The sequence below is a fragment of the Podarcis filfolensis genome (genome assembly GCF_964270895.1).
Source record: "Podarcis filfolensis genome assembly, chromosome: 16".
Taxonomy (NCBI): Eukaryota; Metazoa; Chordata; class Lepidosauria; order Squamata; family Lacertidae; genus Podarcis; species Podarcis filfolensis.
Genome location: NC_139620.1, coordinates 10,218,933 through 10,238,130, shown reverse-complemented (window position 1 = coordinate 10,238,130; position 19,198 = coordinate 10,218,933). Strand labels below are relative to the sequence as shown.

Below are 19,198 nucleotides of genomic sequence, written 5' to 3'. Positions count from 1 at the left end.
TAAATATCCATAAACATAAAACCAGAGACGACGACAAGGCAGTATAGGTTAAATTTCAATAATTTATCCAATTTCGCCATCCATTGCCTGCAACCTCTGTGACCATTAATTGCTTGAAGTCGTGAGTCAACCATTCATACATAAATTGTTCACACTCAACAGTCTTGCAACCCACATGCAAAGGGTCACTCTCACGCATACACATACAGTGGTACCTCAGGTTAAGTACTTAATTCGTTCCGGAGGTCCGTACTTAACCTGAAACTGCTCTTAACCTGAAGCACCACTTTAGCTAATGGGGCCTCCTGCTGCTGCCGCACCGCCACAGCACGATTTCTGTTCTCATCCTGAAGCAAAGTTCTTAACCTGAAGCACTATTTCTGGGTTAGCGGAGTCTGTAACCTGAAGCGTATGTAACCTGAAGCGTATGTAACCTGAGGTACCACTGTATAAGGTACAATCCTGACACATGAAGCAGTAATGGACTTGTGGTTTGCAACTCAGGTGGGAGAGCCTCGTTTCACAGCCTCTCAGAAATCATCCCCCTGCCAAAGAAAGCATAGATTCAGACATAATCCTATGACCATAATTATGTCTGAATGCAAAACGTAAAAAGAGTGCTTATGTTCATTCTACAGGCTTTACTCTCTGCCCCACCCCACTGCCCAGTTTTTGCCAAGTTCCGAATTTCATTTCTGCAGCAAAACTTACATAATGCTTGATTGCAATGAAACCTCCAGAAATAAACAAAAATAATGTCAATAAAAGACAGTTAAAAGCAAGTACTTAAGAACGCTGAAAATACAATTCAAATCAGCAGTAAGATAAAAGAGAACAAAACACATGGCAGCGGTCTAACATCTCTGGATAGTCTTGCCCAAACAATGGTGTTTTAAGCAGGCACCGGAAAGAGTACAGCAGAGGCCCCTGCCTAACATCAAGAGTCAGGGAGTTCCAAAGTATAGCCAGAGCCACACTAAAAGGTTACTGTGGGGTTTTTTTTAAGAAGTGTGAAAGGAGCATTATTTGGCACCTGGTACAGGATCAGCACTCACGGGGCACGGGTTAAACCACAGAGCCTAGGACTTGCCGATCAGAAGTCGGCGGTTTGAATCCCCGCGACGGGGTGAGCTCCCGTTGCTCTATCCCTGCTCCTGCCAATCTAGCAGTTCAAAAGCTCATCAACGTGCAAGTAGATAAATAGGTACCACTCCGGCAGGAAGGTAAATGGCCTTTCCGTGCGCTACTCTGGTTCGCCAGAAGCGGCTTAGTCATGCTGGCCACATGACCCGGAAGCTGTACGCTGGCTCCCTCGGCCAGTAAAGCGAGATGAGCGCCACAACCCCAGAGTCGGTCACGACTGGACCTAATGGTCAGGGGTCCCTTTACCTTACAGGATTAGCACTAGGCATCAAGAGACCTTTGCCACCCTTAGTCTGCGGCACATCTTCCAAAATGAAGAACAAAAGTGTTTTGCTTTGGTCGGCTGAAGCCAGCTGAAGCGTGTGCCTATATTGGAGGATTTGTGGCTTCTGTGGGTACCGTGCAATGAGTCTCTGAGCGTTCACACTGTGGGCCTAATTTGAAGGCAGACTGCAGGCAAGCGTCCAATGGAAAGCAAGAGTAAATTGGTTTTTTTCTCTCTGAGGGAGACAGAGCTCCTCTGCTGCCTGCCTTGGATGGAAACTCTCAAGAATAGGCGATTTAAAAATTTCCAGATGCTGAATGTGATAAATCAGATACCAATATCTGATTTCACTCCCCCGCCCCCCACATTGAGGCTGTTTTTGTAGGAGAAGGGAAAGACCAGCAAGCAAGAGAGAAGCACTTTTGCAACTGCTTTTTCCCCACTCTGTATCTTTCTGGGTTTAAAGCATCCATTTACTGGCGCCGCCTGTTATCCTTTTTTAAAAATGTAGGGAACTCTCAAGTAAATGAATTGCTCAGTTGAGACGTGAGCTGTTGCCATCTTCTTTGAACAGCCTGGAAAATGCATTAAAGCTATTAATTTTTTTTATGGAAACAAAGACAGTGAATAGACACAACGGAGCCTGTCCTCAAGAGTATAATTTATTTGTTTTATACCCTCCAGATATGTTGGACTACAGCCAGCAGTGCTGATGGAGACTCATGGGAGCTGTAGTTCAAAACATCTTGAGGGCCCCAGGTTCAGGAGAAGCTGGTATATAGAGCCTTCAGAGTAAGGGATCTCTGCCCTGAGGAGCCTACAGTCTAAAATGCAGTTAACTGTCTATGAAATGTTTTGGTACAGTATGGTACTCAATATATGGTCACATACCCTGGTGGAGGGGAATGCTCTCAGGTGCGAAGGCCTCAGTTCAAGGAGAGTAAAGTCTTTGACTGAAACACTTTCCCGAAATCAGAGTTCAAGGTGCAATGTAGTCTCAACAAACCAAGCTAAAGCACCGAGACCTGTATTTTCAGCAATGGGAAAGCTCAAGAGGCGAAGCCTTATACACTGAAAGAGTGTCAGGGACAGCTTACTCAGAAGTAGGCCAGAAAATGCTGGGTTTTGTAGAATTCACAGATTGGCTTAACATTCAATCGCTTTCATCCTGAAACACTGGGGAATTAGCTCTGTGAGAGAAATAGGGGTTCCCCTAGCAACTTTCAGCACATTTACTAATGTCAGCTCCCATGACTCTTTGTGGGAGATCCACGACTGTTTAAAGTGGTGTTATCGTGTTTTAAATGCACACCCTCCAAGTGTTCCTATTTTCCAGGGATTTACAGAAGCCGTCCCGGTTTCTGATTTGATCCCAGAATGTCCCACTTCTACTTAGGACATCCCTATTTTCACCAGATAAATGCTGCAGGGCTGGAGTTATGCAACCCCCGAGCCAAGGGGATAAGTAACTATACAATCTTTAGAAGACATCTGAAGGCAGCCCTGTATAGGGAAGTTATTTGATGTTTAATGCTCTATTATGTTTTTATATGGGACGTGGGCGGCGCTGTGGTGTAAACCACTGAGCCTTGGGCTTGCTGGTCAGAAGGTCGGCAGTTCAAATCCCCGTGACGTTGTTTGGTCCTGTTGTTCAGTCCCAGCTCCTGCCAACCTAAAAGTTCGAAAGCACGCCCGTGCAAGTAGATAAATATGTACCGCTCCAGCGGGAAGGTAAATGGCGTTTCCGTGCGTTGCTCTGGTTTCGCCAGAAGCGGCTTAGTCATGCTGACCACATGACCCGGAAGCTGTACGCCGGCTCCCTCAGCAAGTAAAGTGAGATGAGTGCCGCAACCCCAGAGTCGTTCACGACTGGACTTAACTGTCAGGGATCCTTTACCTTTTTAAAAAAATGTTTTTATATAGGTTGGAAGCAGCCCAGAGTGGCTGGGGCAACCCAGTCAGATGGACAGAGTATATTATTAAATAGGATCTTGCACCAGACTTGCACCAGAGTGACGGGCCAAAAATGGGATATTCCAGGATCCAATCAGAAGCAGGAATGGTTTCTGTAATTCTGGGATGTCCTGCTTTAAACGGGATGGTTGACCATTTGCAATTCCGATCTCAATATGGGTGCATTCGGGCTTAGCCGATTTTCCTTAGATTATTGGGGAGTGGCAATTATGTTGTGAATAATAATAATAATAATCCCTTCTTCTTCTCCTCCTCCCTGGACTGCATGCTTCTCAGTTCCTGAACTGGAGAAAGGGGAACTTCAGGCTGAGCCCAATGATCGGCTATCATGAAGCAAGAAGTTTACGGCCTCAAAAGCAGGAAAGCATGTGTTCTGTGGTTGGTGGGCAGTCCTGCTGAAGACTTGAGCACTGCAGAGCAGAAGCTCAGCTCAGACGCTGGACACTCCTGTCTTGGGAGGAAGGCGTAGGCAAGCCGGATTTAGCCAGTTGCTCTCGCCTTGCGTCTCCCTTGACCTTGCCTGTTGGGGAGGGAAGCTCTGCCACTCGACTGGACCTGGCCCCTCTCCCCTCTCAAGGATGAAGGTGTATATTTTGACAGCCCTCCTGGTTCTCCTGGCAGCGGAGGAAGCAGGTAAAGCGGGTGGGCTGGGAGAAATGGCCTTTCGCTCATCTGCCTTTCCGCATGTGTGCACAAAAAGAGAAGTGAATGGAGATTGTAGGTTTGAGAAATCAGTGCCTTCCGTCAGTCCTATCGACATCAGAGGCATGGGAGACGGTGGCAGGAGGGAGAGCCTTTTCTGTGGCTGCTCCCATATTGCGGAATTCCCTCCCAAGAGAGATCAGACCGCATCCCTCCTTGTTATCCATCTGCCGGCAGGTTCAGAGCGCCCTGTTCGGACAGGCTTTTGAAAATGACGGGGCAGAGAGTGCTGATCGCTGGGTCTCTTTGTCAGGGCAAACTGGACTTTAATTGCCGGACCTCTAAAATACATCAGGATTGTGTTCTGATGTATTTTAATTATTGCTTTTAACTCGTTTGTTTTTATTGCTTTGTATTCTATGTATGCGTTTTTAAATGTTTATACATTTCTCCAGCTTGAGAGAAAGGAGGGATATAAGTACATTAATTGGAAATATAATAATAATAATAATAATAATAATAATAATAATAATAATAATAATTGCAACAACAATAGCAGCCACTAAGTTTGCCTCAATTTAAACCCACTGTGTGTTTACAACAATTTGTATTTGATTACATTCCCCACCTCAGAAGTTCAGGGTGGCAGAAAAAATGGCCCTCCTCTGTTCTATTTTCACAACAACCCAGTGAGGTAGTTTAGGCTGAGAGAGAAAGTGGTTGATGGGGGTGGGGTGGGGTAGGATGTTTGAATATCTCCCCCCCCAACTGCTAGGCCGCCACTATAACCAGTACCCCCCGGCAAAAATGCTGATTCTGCTTTACAGCTGGGTTGCAAGCTTGACTTGGTATATTAATCAACTAAAGTTTCATTTGATCAAGCAATAAGGTCAGTTTTATGTGGTGGGACTGTAAGACCACGCTTGGTTGCTGTTGCCCCTCACATCCCCCCCCATCCCTGGGTCAGGGATTGGGGGGGCGGCTATCCCTTAAATATGGCCTTTCTTAGTGGAAGTGCTAAATTTGTACCTTAAATGGTATGTTGAAAGGCATTCATATCAAATTTTTAGTAACATGCAACTGTTTATATTTTGACCAATTAAAAAAGAGGATACTGATCCACTTTAAGAATTCTTTAATCTGTGAGGCTGCAGTCCTGCATATCCACTTACATGAGTGTAAACCAGACCCTCCAAGTGTCCTTATTTTCCAGGGACATCCCAGTTTCCAGAAGCTGTCCCAGTTTCTGATTTGATCCCAGAATGTCCCACTTTTCCTTAGGATGTCCCTATTTTCACTGAAGAAATGTTGGAGGGTATGGAGTTATCTGACCCCCAAGCCGTCTGAAGACAATCCCGTATAGGGAAGTTTTAAAAATGTTTAATGCCTTATTAAGTTTTTTATATATGTTGGAAGCTGCACAGAATGGCTGGGGCAACCCAATAGGATGTGGGGAGCATAAATAGTAAAATTATCATTCTGGAATGGGATGTCCCTGTTTTCATTGGAGAAATGTCGGAGGGCATGGTAATCGTGACTGAACTCAGTAGCACACACTTCTGAGCAACATTAGATACACCCAACTCATTTCTACTCAGGGTGGGCATATGGAAATTAATGAACCTAAGTTAGCCATGTCAATTAATCTCCTTGGGTCTACTCTGAGTAGCTAGCATTGGCCAGAACCCCCATGTATAGGATTGCAGAGATGACGGCACATGTTCACTAACACTACAAGTTTGGCCCTGTTTAATGAAAACTAATGTTGTGCCAACCAGTTTAATCCTTTTGTAGTATATCTAGTCAATTGCTAGATTGCATCGCTGCGCTAAGATAAAGGATCTGTTTCTGCCATCCACAAAAAGAGGGAGGTTTATTTTGGGAGGGGTGCCTCTGAAAGGCTAAGTTTTACAGTATGGTAAACTTTCTTGTATTAGAGGCCAGTTGCGGGCCAGACTGAGACGGCGACTAGGCCGCATCCTGTCCCCGGGCTTTAGGCTGCCTACACCTGACGTACAGCCTCTAAACTTGAAAGGAGAACATGGGTCTCTTCTAGGAAAGCAAAACTGATTCCCTTAACAAGGGTCACCATCGGGCACAACCATCGTCTGCTCAAACCAGATGACAGGCAGGAATTTCGATTCTTAAAAGGGGCATCTCACCCCTTGTCTGTTCCTGCCTCTCTGCGGCTTTCGGATTTTGTTCCACTGTGCTCATGGCAGGATCACGGAGATGTGGCCAAGTGGTAGAATATTTGTGTTGCAGGTGGAAGGTCCCAAACTTAATCCCCAACATCTCCAGCTAGGATAGGGGGAAACCCCTGTCTGGAAACCCCCAAGAGCTGCTGCCAGTCTGTGTAGACAATACTGAGTTTGGTGGGTCAGTGGTCTGGTTGGTAGAAGATTGCTCCCTGTGCAGCACTAGGCTAAGGCACAGTCTGTAATATTGTAGCTCAGCCATAGATCATGTGCTTTGTGTACAAAAGGTTCTAGGATGAATCCCTGGCATTGTCTCCAGGTAGGAATAGGAAAGGCAGGACCCCGGAGAACAGCTGCCAAACAGCACAGGTAGACAATGCTCAGTTAGACCTCAGCAATAGCATAGAGCAGCTTTCACAACAGGGATGGGCAATTGTGTCTATTTAGGTTTCACTGAGTTTCTCCTTTTCCCAGTCTTTAGTTCTCCATCAGCTTGTGAATATATATATATATATATATGTACACATACATACATACAGTGGTACCTCAGGTTACATACGCTTCAGGTTACAGACTCCGCTAACCCAGAAATAGTACCTCGGGTTAAGAACTTTGCTTCAGGATGAGAACAGAAATCGGGCTCCAGTGGCACGGCAGCAGCAGGAGGCCCCATTAGCTAAAGTGGTGCTTCAGGTTAAGAACAGTTTCAGGTTAAGAACAGACCTCCAGAACGAATTAAGTTCTTAACCCGAGGTAAAAAGGTAAAGGTAAAGGTACCCCTGCCCGTCAGGGCCAGTCGTGACCGACTCTAGGGTTGCGCGCTCATCTCGCTCAAGAGGCCGGGAGCCGGCGCTGTCCGAAGACACTTCCAAGTCACGTGGCCAGCATGACAAAGCTGCATCTGGCGAGCCAGCACCAGCGCCGCACACAGAAACGCCGTTTACCTTCCCGCTAGAAAGCGGTCCCTATTTATCTACTTGCACTTAGGGGTGCTTTCGAACTGCTAGGTGGGCAGGAGCTGGGACCGAACGACGGGAGCTCACCCCGCCGCAGGGATTCGAACTGCCGACCTTTCGATCAGCAAGTCCTAGGCTCTGTGGTTTAACCCACAGCGCCACCTGCGTCCCTTAACCCGAGGTACCACTGTATATTTAAGTGCATTGCCCTCATGTATGTATTTTTGTGTGCCGTTTTGCCTACATACAGGTTTTCGCAAAGCCACTTCCCCATATGCAATGCATTTTTGTAAGTTGCTTTTAGTAACACATGCATTTTAGACACACAATTTACCCTAGTAATAGAAACGTAGCATTGTGAAGCTGGAAGGGACCTCGAGGGCCATCTAGTCCTACCCCCTGTCATGCAGGAATCTCAAGGCACAGACCCCCATCTGTGCATTTTTTTGTGCACATCACTTGTCTGGAGAATGGCATTTCAAAAATTTGATGAATGCAAATTTCACCTGGTGGTTGTGTTTCAGCTCGTGTATTGTTTCAGAAGGAGCAAATCTGGTAAGTCTGAAATGCAAGCTGAAGTCAATTCCCATCCCCACCTCTTGTCCGAAGAAATGCAATTATTTATTTATTTTTTAATGTATTTTTATTTAATTTTATGTAACCAATAAGAACTGAGAACAGAATGCACATAAACAGAACAGAAAATACAAGTATGGAATCCAAAATACCCCAAAGATTTCCAAAGAATGTAAATAACACAACGCAAAAACTGTGAGGGTCAAATACTGAAATTATCACCTCTCCAGAGCTGGCCATGTGCGTGAAGTGGTTTCCTTGCTTTATTATAACTGTTGATATAATGAAGAAAAGGTAAGCAATCAGTACGGAAAGGATCCTTGTCTGACCTTCCCTGAACCTTTTTAGTCACATCAGTTCATTTTTCTGACAATGAAATTGTCCAAATTCTGCTGTACCCATAATTTAATGAGATACCTTTCAGCTTTCACCATTTATAGGCTTAATACAGTGCTGCAAAAGCAGACTAAGTAAGTGCTTAGGGCACCAGCAAGCAGGGGCATGAACAAAGAGATTGTTTTTTAATAAAGAATTCAACATTTGATTAAGGGGGGGGGACGCTGAATTTTGCAATTGGAAAATCTAAAAATAATCTAGTTTATTTTCATCATGCACATGTAAGTAAAGTATCATTTCAAAAAATACAATTCCGTATTGTTTTTATTTTGAATTACGTATGGGCGGCCCATCATAATATTTTCAATGCTTTGGGTCTCTAATGGTCTTAATCCAGCCTTCTCTTAATACAGTTATTTCTGAAGCTTCTAAGTAATCACCATCTTGTGTGCTGTCCAAAACCTGTTCCGGAAAAGACAGGGCGGCTTGCCCACATCTCTAGCAGAGGCATCCAAAATAGATATCCCGTGCGTACAAATTGCCCTGTAGAGTGTTGGTGGTCTCAGATCACAGGAGCTGCGTAGCCTCTCTGCTCTCCCCCCCCCCGCCCCACCCTCCACACTTTACATTTGTGTCCTATCAGTGGTATGAGATCTGCTGCTACTGCTACCTGTGGTTTAGCGAAGTGTTTGCTAATCTGATGCTTTTTCATCACCACAAAAAGGCGATAGCAGCTAATTTATGTGCTCAGCTCTTTATCCCTTCTTTGGGTCCCTGGAACGAATACTTACAGAAACAGGTTTGTCATTACACACACACATTATACTAATAGACTTTAAAAACTTGGTCCTGTGTACAAGTACAGGGGTACCTTGGTTCTCAAACTTAATCCGTTACGGAAGTCCGTTCCAAAACCAAAGCGTTCCAAAACCAAGGCGCGCTTTCCCATAGAAAGTAATGCAAAATGGGTTAATCCGTTCCAGACTTTTAAAAACAACCCCTAAAGCAGCAATTTAACATGAATTTTACTATCTAACGAGACCACTGATCCATAAAATGAAAGCAATAAACAATGTACTGCAGTCACACAATCAGTCACAGAAACAAAACAAAAAAGCCGCAAAAACAAAAATGCAAAATAAATCGCAAAAACAGACAGACCTCAGTGTAACACTCAAACGGAAGTGTGGCACTCAAATTGGAAGCGTAACACTCAAAACGGAGCACAATCAGCTTCTGAAAAAAGTTTGCAAACCGGAACACTTACTTCCGGGTTTGCAGTGTTTGGGTTCCAAGTTGTTTGAGTACCAAGGCGTTTGAGAACCAAGGCAACACTGTACTCACCTAGTCAAAAAATAGTGTTTGAATGCCTTATAAACATGCAACACCAGATGACGCTGGAGAGCAAAAAAAATTCTGTGCAATTTTCCGTAGCATTTTTCTTTTCTTTTGTTGTAACGATTTAATTTCTGACTTATTTATAGTGTTTCCCACCCTGTGTGTAGATCCAGCCCAAGTCACATAGACCATGTCATGAAAGAAAAAAGTTAGGGGGGGAAATGCTGCCAACAAGTATAGTTCCAGATTTACCAGGCTTGTGATTTTGTCAGGGCTTTTTTTCCTAGCTTGAACTCACCGGAACTCAGTTCTGGCACCTCTCAATATAAGCCATTGCCATTATAAGAGAACAAGGGAGGTGCTAGTGGTGAGTTATGGCATTTCCTTTTCTATAAAAATAGCACTGGTTGTCCTGAAAATGCAGGCTCTGTAGTATAATGTAATAAAGGAATACCAAATCATATAAAAAGCGTCTGGAGGTCCTAGCCCTTGTTGAAATCTCAAATTTGATTTTCTCCATTATAGCTATATTCCAGAGTGAGGGGCACCAAGTGTCCAGTGTAAGATTTGGGGCTGTTAAGTTGTGGGTGAACATATCAGATGACACAGAGATTCTTCAAACAGCTCTTGTTTATTCACAGGCCAGAACAGAACTGAACTGAAGGGTTCAGCCAGCCTGCTTATATAGAGCTCTAGTACAATGTAACTGTAACAATTTTCTAAAACTATCCAATCACTGAACGCCACTTTCAATCCCTTATTTGCATAACTATCTACGGTATCCCCCTGCTGGCCCAGGGTGAGAACTTCAGTACATAACAGGGGCTGTTTTCCTGTGAGTTTCACCAAGGGTGGCAGTTAGCTCAGTTGGCTTGGAGCATGGTGCTGCTAATGCAAAGCTCATGGGTTTGATCCCCCGATGTGCCACCTGCGTATTCTTCTATCGCAAGGGTGACCCTCAAGATCCTTCCTATAGATCTATGATTCTATAATTCTACTATTCATGCTACCAGAGAAATTTTGTTAGGACATCCCTATTTTCATCAGAGAAACTTTGGAGCGTATAGACTAGGGCGTCCCTATTTTCATTGGAGAAACGTTGGAGGGTATGAGAGCTGTGAGGGGAATAGGGGCTTCCTATTATTATTATCCGTGCTTTTTTTCTGGGGGTACACAGGGGTACGCATACCCCTAAACATTTTGTGAATCTAAGTTTGGCCTCATTGAGGGGCAGTATTTCATATATATTTTTCAATTTTTTTATTGATTTTCCAATTTTTATAAACACACAAACAAACATAAATCCTAACCATACTTAGTCCACTCTTAGTAACATTGTTAAGTGACTTCCTCATATGCCCCTGGCTGAATTTCAGTATATATCATTGTAACAGTTTTCCAAAACAAGTTTCTCATAAAATTTACTTACGCGCTTAACATCTTTCTCATTGAGGGGCAGTATTTCAATATGGGTAGGAAAATGAGAGTACCCCTAAACATTTTTAAAGGAAAAAAGCACCAATAATAATAATAATAATAATAATAATAATAATAATAATAATAATAATAATTTTATTCATACCTCACTCATCTGGGTGAGTTGCCCCAGCCACTCTGGGTGGCTTCCACCCCACACTAAAGTTAAACATCAGCAATAATTAGACAGTTTACACTTATTACAATAAATAATTACTCATCTATAATCGATAAAAATAGCAGCAAATCACAATACATAAAATGCCACAAATCATACAAAACGATGTAAAAGGATTAAATTAAGAAACAAATACATACAAATTATAACATTATTTAAAACAAAACAACTCTCCGCACCCTCAACAAACCATAGCTCCCAGAATCCTTTGAGGAAAACCATGACTTTTTAAAGGGGTATGATTCTGCTTTAAATGTAAGGTGTGAATGGGGCCTAGATGGGCCTTTGGCCTGATCCAGAAGGGAACATATCCAGTATGCGCAGGCTGGTGGCACAGTTTTGAAGAAGTCACAAAATGCACCTTGTTTCCCTGCAGAGGCGCTGAGGGAACCTCAGTTGTGCTACATCTTGGATGGGATCCTGTTTGTCTACGGTATAATCCTCACATTCCTGTACTGCCGGCTGAAGGTGAGTCTTTTAATGGCTCTCTGAGATGCATATGTCTTGATCTTAATGCAAGGGACAGGTGATCTAAAAGCTAAATGACATACGCATCAGTCAACTGAAGGAAATTTGTCACAGAAGTGGGTTTTTTGCAGGGAGAAGTTCATTTATGTATTTACTGTATTCACAAATGAATGAATGTGCCACAAAAGATCCTCTCCTGTGCATCACTGAAAAAGAAGGCAGCCATTTCCATTCAATTTGTATATGCTAACTTATAGGCATAATGCAATTAAACATAATAATACTGTAATTTAAATAGGGGGGGGGGGAGACACTGTATCATTGGGAGTTGTGCTTTGTGCCTGCTTAGTCTGCTATCCAATTGCTGACTTGTTGCTGGGCCTCTTCAAGGCCTCATCCTGCTCTCCCCTCTTGGGGTTATCTGGTCCCTATGTGTACTATACATTTAAAACAGTACCATACCACTTGAATCAGTGTGGTTTAAAATGGTATGATACTACTTTAACTGTACTGTATGGATGCAGCCTCGGTCTCTTCCCACTGGAAAAAAAATGTGGATTGTAAGCTCCTGGAGGGCAGGGACCTGATGTGCAGAATATCTAAGTAAATGAATACTGCTTCATGAACAGATAATTTAAAGAGTTGCTGCCATTTAAATGTTGCCTAACTGGCTGTATTTATTTACCTTAATAATGATAATAGTAATAATAATAATAATAATAATAATAATAATAATAATAATAAATCCCACCCTTCCTTGGTGGAGCTAGAGCAGCATACAGTGGTACCTCGGGTTAAGTACTTAATTCGTTCCAGAGGTCTGTTCTTAACCTGAAACTGTTCTTAACCTGAAGCACCACTTTAGCTAATGGGGCTTCCTGCTGTCGCCGTGCCGCCGGAGCACGATTTCTGTTCTCATCCTGAAGCAAAGTTCTTAACCCGAGGCACTATTTCTGGGTTAGCGGAGTCTGTAACCTGAAGCGTATGTAACCTGAAGCGTCTGTAACCCGAGGTACCACTGTACATTGTTTTTCCTTCCTTCCTGTTTTATTCTCACTAGAACCCTGTGAGATACACCATACTTTGGCGACATCTGTGCCAGACATTGAAAGAAGCCCTTTAAACTGTCATGGCTTTGTCCAAAGAATCCTGGGAAAATGTTGTTTGCTAAGGGAGCTTATAGTTGTTACAGTACACACACCCACACACCACATTCCCCCACAGAGCTACAATTCCCAGAGTTCCCTGTGAGGAGGGATTGATTGCTAAACCACTTTGGGAATTATAACTCTGTGAGTGGAAGTGAGGTTCTCCTAACAACCCTCAACAGGTTTGATAAACTATAGTTCCCAGGATTCTCTGGGGGAAGCCATGACTGTTTAAAGTGATCGGATACTGACTTTAAATGAACAGTGCAGATGAGGCATGAGTGCGCATGTGTGTGTGAGAATGAGTGAATGAGAATGAGTTCAAAGTCACCCTCAAACTTCATAGCTTGAGTGGGCATTTGAACCTGGGTCTCTGCAGCTTAAATCTGCCACTCAAACCACTGCAATCAACACAAGATAATATCACCAAGGCAACTATTTGTGAACAAACAATAAACGTCCCTAAATATGGACGCCCCTAAAAATGGCAAGGGTAGTTTCTTTCCCAAATGGTTTTTATCTCACACAACGGCAAACGCAGAAAATAAAGAGTCCACCTGTGATATATCAGTTGGTTCAGTGCTCAGACGTCGTACCGGTAATCAGATGTTTCGTCGCGAAAGAGTTTAGTCGTCAAGCTTTGAAGTAAATAATATACATGAGAAGACCGTATGCAAATGACTTAAAGCAGGGGTATATCTGTCCCCATGTGCATGTTTCCATCGGAAGGAGCATAGAAAGAGGACGATGTCCTTCAGTTTGTTAAACTGCAGGCTGTCTCTCCACAAGTTGCTCCATAGTTAGTGAATGGCCTTTCTGTGACATTCAAACGGATTAAAAAGAAATGAGAGACATTTGCTGTGTGGAGTTAATGTCTGTTGTTACTTTAAGTTTATAAATGATTTATTTGACTCTGTTTATATGTTTTATCTCTTTAGATCCAATACCGAAGGAAATCGAAGCTTCCCCCTCCTTCCCACTACGAGGTACCTCCTTGCTCCTTTCACTTAAATGATATTTAGCATTTATATGGCATTTGCAGCGTGTCAGGCTAAGGATGGGCTGATAGGCTGGAAGCAGCCAGACGTGGTCTCCCAACCATTCTCAGCACCCGTGCCAAACTCCACTTCCTGGTGTTTATTAAAGAGGGCCTAAGACCTGTTAATGAAACTGTAGGCAGAAATTCAACTGGAGGTGTTTTTCTTAGCACAGGAATGGAGCAATGGCGGCAACAGCACCTGTTGAGTCGCTGCCTGCTAAAGACATAAGAGTCGTTCCCATGCACCATAGAAAAATGAGGGGGGTAGACAAAGAAGACTGTGATTTGTTTAAAGAAGTTATTGTGGCTTTTGCACCCTTTCTACTTCGAACAGAGATTTAACACATTCATGGCTTGGATGTTGCTTTTGTATTTTCTTCTGCTTTTATCGCATCCCTTCTGAAATAAAGAGCAGGGTTGGTGGGTGGGCAGTCTTCTTTGAAAGCACATTTGAGGGATATTCCCCCCCCCAAAGAATTCTGGGCACTGTAGTTTGCTAAGAGATTCTGGGAATTGTAACTCTGTGAGGGGTAAACTACAGCACCCAGAATTCTTTGAGGGAAAGAATGAGCTTTAAAGGTTTGGTGTTCACACTGGTGAAGATGAAGAGAAGGGAAAGGGAAAGTGAAGGGGGTGCATTATATTGTTTTGCTTTCTGTTCCTCGGAAATCTCATGCCATTCTCTGTCTTCCTCTTTTGCAGAAAATGGAAGGAATCTATACCGTAAGTGTCTGCCAACGATTTTCTGGGGTTGGGCTGGGATAGGAACACAGGAAGCTGCCTTCAAACTTAGCCAGACCTCTGCTCCATCTAGCTCATTATTGCCAACACTGACAGGCAGAGGCTGTCCAGGGTTTCAGGCCTAAGAACAAAGCAAGAGCCTGGCTGCAGGATCAGACCAATGGCCCATCTAGTGCAATGTCCTGTTCTCACAGTGGCCAACCAGATGCCCGAGGGAACCCCCATACCCAGCAAGTGTCCCGGAAAAACCGGAACATCCCATTTTCCCCCAGCGAGAGCATGGTGGCTATTTTGAGATCTCACCCTTGTAATAAACAAAAATCTGCCCTTATTCCCTTAAAGAGCCCTTATAGAGTCCTTTGTAGGTTCTCCATCAATTGGAGAAAATAACAGAGGCCAACCAGAGAATATTGAGAAGCAAAGCAGCTAGTAAGCCTGATCTTTATTGAGCTTTTGCAACAGGGTGCCCCCTTCACACGCAGGAGAAGGAGGACCCGGAACCAAGGTGTGCCTGTCCGTATATAGACATTTTAAATTGCCTTCCCTAGAGCTCAAGACCACCCTCCATAAATCATACATTCATCACAGAAGGGGTGTAACCCAAGACCACCCCCCACAAACATCATACATACATCACAGAAAAGGTGGTCTACAACAGAAATTTGAATGCTGTTGTTTTTCCTGTCTGCCAGGTTATCTGACAATGCCTTATCTGATTGCCTTTCCTGGTAGTCTGGCCACTCCTTTGAGATGGTGATTTCTTAATTCCTGAGACAATGGGAAGGGTTCCTCACCCCCTCCCTGCTTGCAGAGAAACACTTGGTCAGCTTGGGAATCAAAATGGTTTCAGGACGGTTTTCCTGTACTACTTCAGACATGTCGTTTATATATTTATGTACGTGTTTGCTTCGTGCATTTATGAACATTTATTATATATCTATTATATATCACCCTGAAAAAATAGCTTTTGGGGTGGGCCACGATCTTGCATGGTGCTGTTGTGTGAAAGCACAGTTCCCCCCAAAGCACGTATTTTTTGCTCCGTAATATTGTGTGGGTCACATGACTCGTGTGGGAAGACAGCCAGGAAGACGCACATCCCGGTTTTGGGACTCAGCATGTTGGAGGGTTTGGGGTCCCGAGCTCAATAGCAACTCTCACCCCTTGTCATTCAAAGAAACTGGTCATTCAAATACCAAATTTTTGCATCTATAAGACGCCCCCATGTATAAAAGGTAAAGGGACCCCTGACCATTCGGTCCAGTCGTGGCCGACTCTGGAGTTGCGGCACTCATCTCGCTTTATTGGCCAAGGGAGCCGGCGTACAGCTTCCGGGTCATGTGGCCAGCAGGACTAAGCCGCTTCTGGTGAACCAGAGCAGCACACGGAAACGTCGTTTACCTTCCCGCTGGAGTGGTACCTATTTATCTACTTGCACTTTGACGTGCTTTTAAACTGCTAGGTTGGCAGGAGCAGGGACCGAGCAACGGGAGCTCACCCCGTCATGGGGATTTGAACCGCTGACCTTCTGATCAGCAAGTCCTAGGCTCTGTAGTTTAACCCACAGCACCACCTGCATCCATTGATAAGTCTAATCACCCATAAATTTGCCGAATCCTGTAAAGACATAAGCAGAACCTGCTGGATCAGGCCAGAGCCCCTCTAGTCCAGCATCCTGTTCTCACAGGACCAGTTGGCTATCCCTGTGTTGTTGTTTTTAATGCTTAAAGTAGTAAACAAGCTTCAAAAGCAGATCAAATCAAATATAAATGGCAGCTGGTTATAAATATAGCCGTGTTTTTTCACTACAGACTTGTGATCTATTTATCATGCTATCAATCTTGTTGCCAACCAGGGTGTGTGTGTGTTTTAAATCAGTTAATAAGTCTGTTTTACTGAACAACAGAATGACCACAGGAAAGAAGCAATATGCTTTTTGTACTGTGGAGAACGTTTTCAGTTCAGATCCGCCTTGACAGGACGTTGGGGGCTTTGAATGACAAAAGTTAGGGGGTGGCATAATTGTGCCTCTCGTGGTGCTGTGGGTTAAACCACAGAGCCTAGGACCTGCCGATCAGAAGGTAGGTGGTTCGAATCCCCGCCACGGGGTGAGCTCCCGTTGCTCGGTCCCAGCTCCTGCCAACCTAGCAGTTCAAAAGCACGTCAAAGTGCAAGTAGATAAATAGGTACCACTCCAGCAGGAAGGTAAACGGCGTTTCCGTGCGCTGCTCTGGTTCGCCAGAAGCGGCTTAGTCATGCTGGCCACATGACCCGGAAGCTGTACGTGGCTCCCTCGGCCAATAAAGCGAGATGAGCGCCGCAACCCCAGAGTCACTCACGACTGGACCTAATGGTCAGGGGTCCCTTTACCTTTACCTTTAAAAGTAGGGGTGCTGGTGGTGGGAAGGCCGGCTCCGCTCAGGTGGTATCCACACCGTATATTTAAAGCACCACAATAGCCCATCCTCGTGAAATTTCATATGCGTTTTAGTGTGAGTTTCGCCTAACTTAGGCATGTTTGCTTTCCACGACCCATCTCTCTTTCTCTTCATTTACAGGGCCTTGGCCCTCATGAGCCCGCAACTTATCAAACTCTTACGCGCCTCAAAACTGACCCGAAGGAGCAGCCCCCTGCAGAAGCAGAAACCTTGGTGGGATAGGAACACTGTCTTGTGGAGTACCCCTCCTCAACACCTGAAATTACGCAACTATATTTTGACGTCAGAAGAAGGACTGTCTCTGCACCCTTTGCTGTACCTGCATGGAATATGCCACCTTGCCGGCACATTGCCTAAAGTGATTTTGATGGCACAGTAGACCAGGAAGGGGCTGGCAGATGTTGCTGGACTACAACTCCCATCATCCCTGACCATTGGCCATGCAGGCTGGAGCTGATGGGAAGTGGAGTCCGACATTTCTCATGGCAGACCACAGATTCCCCAACCTACCACAGATTTTGCCTGTTGTATTAGAAACCCTTATGTTTGCCGATTTGACGTCTTCCACAGTGGGACAGCTTGAGGGTGGGCAAGAAAGAAGTGCCAGCTTTTATTAATCTGTATTTAAAAATAATAATACTTATGGCTCCGTTCTCCTGCTGTTTTTAAATAACATGTCCATAGCTTGTTTGGAAAATCATGTCAATAGCTTAGCAATGTAAGTGCAATCAGGATTCCTGGCTGGGAGTTAGAGATGAACAAATTTGTCAGTTTTGGTTCTCCAAGTTCCTCATCTTCCCAGTCTTCTTTTCTCCACATTTCCAGAACTGTGGGGAAGAGCTGTGGCTCATAGAGCTGGGAATACCTCCTGTATTAAATCCTGAACAGCTGTGGCTAGATGGACCAATGGTCTGACTTGGTATATTTCCTTTGTTCCTAATTTGTTCCTAATTTGCAGATTATTATTTTTTAAATCATCAGCATCTGAGTACAGAATTCTCCTAACATATTTTTGTATGCAGCTTTGACTAATATAGATATTTTTGCAACACATTTTCCCTAACATTATGCATTTTTGTATGTTATTTTCACTAAATATATAATTTTTTTACGAATACTTTGCCCTACTGTATGCCTTTTTGGCAGAAAGGGTGAAAAGACTTTTCAGTGCATAAAACGCGCTCATTTCATCCTGATTGGGCAACTCCTGGACTCTTCTGGGACCTTGCTGCAGATATAGTAGCAGGGTCTTCAACCCCGTGACCCCAGAGCACACCACCTCTGGTTTGCAGGAAGGCTATATGACAAAGTTCACTCCTCCTGGTTTGCTTGTGTTTACTTATCTTCCCATTAGCCATTTGTTCATCACACACTTTTAAATGTACTTTCCGATCACTTTCCATGTCACAAAAAGTCTGTCTCTGTGGGTGGGTGTTTTTTTTTAAAAAGTACCGTATTTTTTGCTCTATAAGACTCACTTTTTCCCTCCTAAAAAGCAAGGGGAAATGTGTGTGCGTCTTATGGAGCGAATGCAGGCTGCGCAGCTATCCCAGAAGCCAGAACAGCAAGAGGGATTGCTGCTTTCACTGCGCAGTGATCCCTCTTGCTGTTCTGGCTTCTGAGATTCAGAATATTTTTTTTCTTGTTTTCCTCCTCCAAAAACTAGGTGTGTCTTGTGGTCTGGTGCGTCCTATAGAGCGAAAAATACAGTAGTTTATTTGCACTTCAATTAAACCTACCTACCTGTCCAGTTTGTGCCTGAATCCTTCTCACAAAATATTGACAGTCTGCAGACGACCTAAGGGTCAGTACAACCAAGAAAATCCTCCTTCTAAGCCTGTTTTAAAAGTTGCTGATTTGATTATGTTGGAGACAACTATCTCTGCCCTTGTCTGTTTCACTAGATTGCTCTGTGTATATATATGATTTTATTATTTGCTGCAAGCAGCCCTGAAAATGCTAAATAAATAAATGTAATGAAAAGTCAACGTGTTCACTGCCTCTCTCTGTTTCTTTATTACATAGCTGTCCAACACCTTCTGCCCCAACACAAAATATTGAAGGAATAGTAATCATAAATTGTGCAGCGTGCTTATTTGTGGGTTTCAGTTGGAGTTTGTTCATTTATTTATTTTTATTGCATTTATATCCCACCTTTTCCTCCAAGGAGCTCAAAGTGGCATGCATGTTTCTTTCCCTCTCCCTTTTACCTTCACAACCTACCTGTGAGGTAGGTTAGTCTGTGAGACAGTGACTGGCCCAAGGTCACCCAGTGAGCTTCA

General features: G+C 43.9%; 1 protein-coding gene across 1 annotated transcript; it reads left to right on the top strand.

Annotated features, from left to right (window-relative positions):
- The first annotated feature begins 3,663 nt into the window (after positions 1-3,663).
- Positions 3,664-18,904, top strand: FCER1G (Fc epsilon receptor Ig). The gene is made up of 6 exons (XM_083591653.1): positions 3,664-4,015; positions 11,459-11,550; positions 13,637-13,684; positions 14,440-14,460; positions 17,037-18,364; positions 18,627-18,904. Exons 1-5 carry the CDS (start codon positions 3,961-3,963, stop codon positions 17,136-17,138), a joined length of 318 nt encoding a protein of 105 aa, XP_083447779.1. The 5' UTR covers positions 3,664-3,960; the 3' UTR covers positions 17,139-18,364; positions 18,627-18,904.
- The last annotated feature ends 294 nt before the right edge of the window (positions 18,905-19,198 follow it).

What these genes read in the sequence shown, in the direction of transcription:
- FCER1G (XM_083591653.1), top strand. Translation starts at nt 3,961, where the DNA reads ATGAAGGTGTATATTTTGACAGCCCTCCTGGTTCTCCTGGCAGCGGAG. An exon ending in TCCTGTACTGCCGGCTGAAG is followed by an intron (nt 11,551 to 13,636) that starts GTGAGTCTTTTA and finishes TTATCTCTTTAG; the next exon opens with ATCCAATACCGAAGGAAATC. An exon ending in CCCCTCCTTCCCACTACGAG is followed by an intron (nt 13,685 to 14,439) that starts GTACCTCCTTGC and finishes CCTCTTTTGCAG; the next exon opens with AAAATGGAAGGAATCTATAC.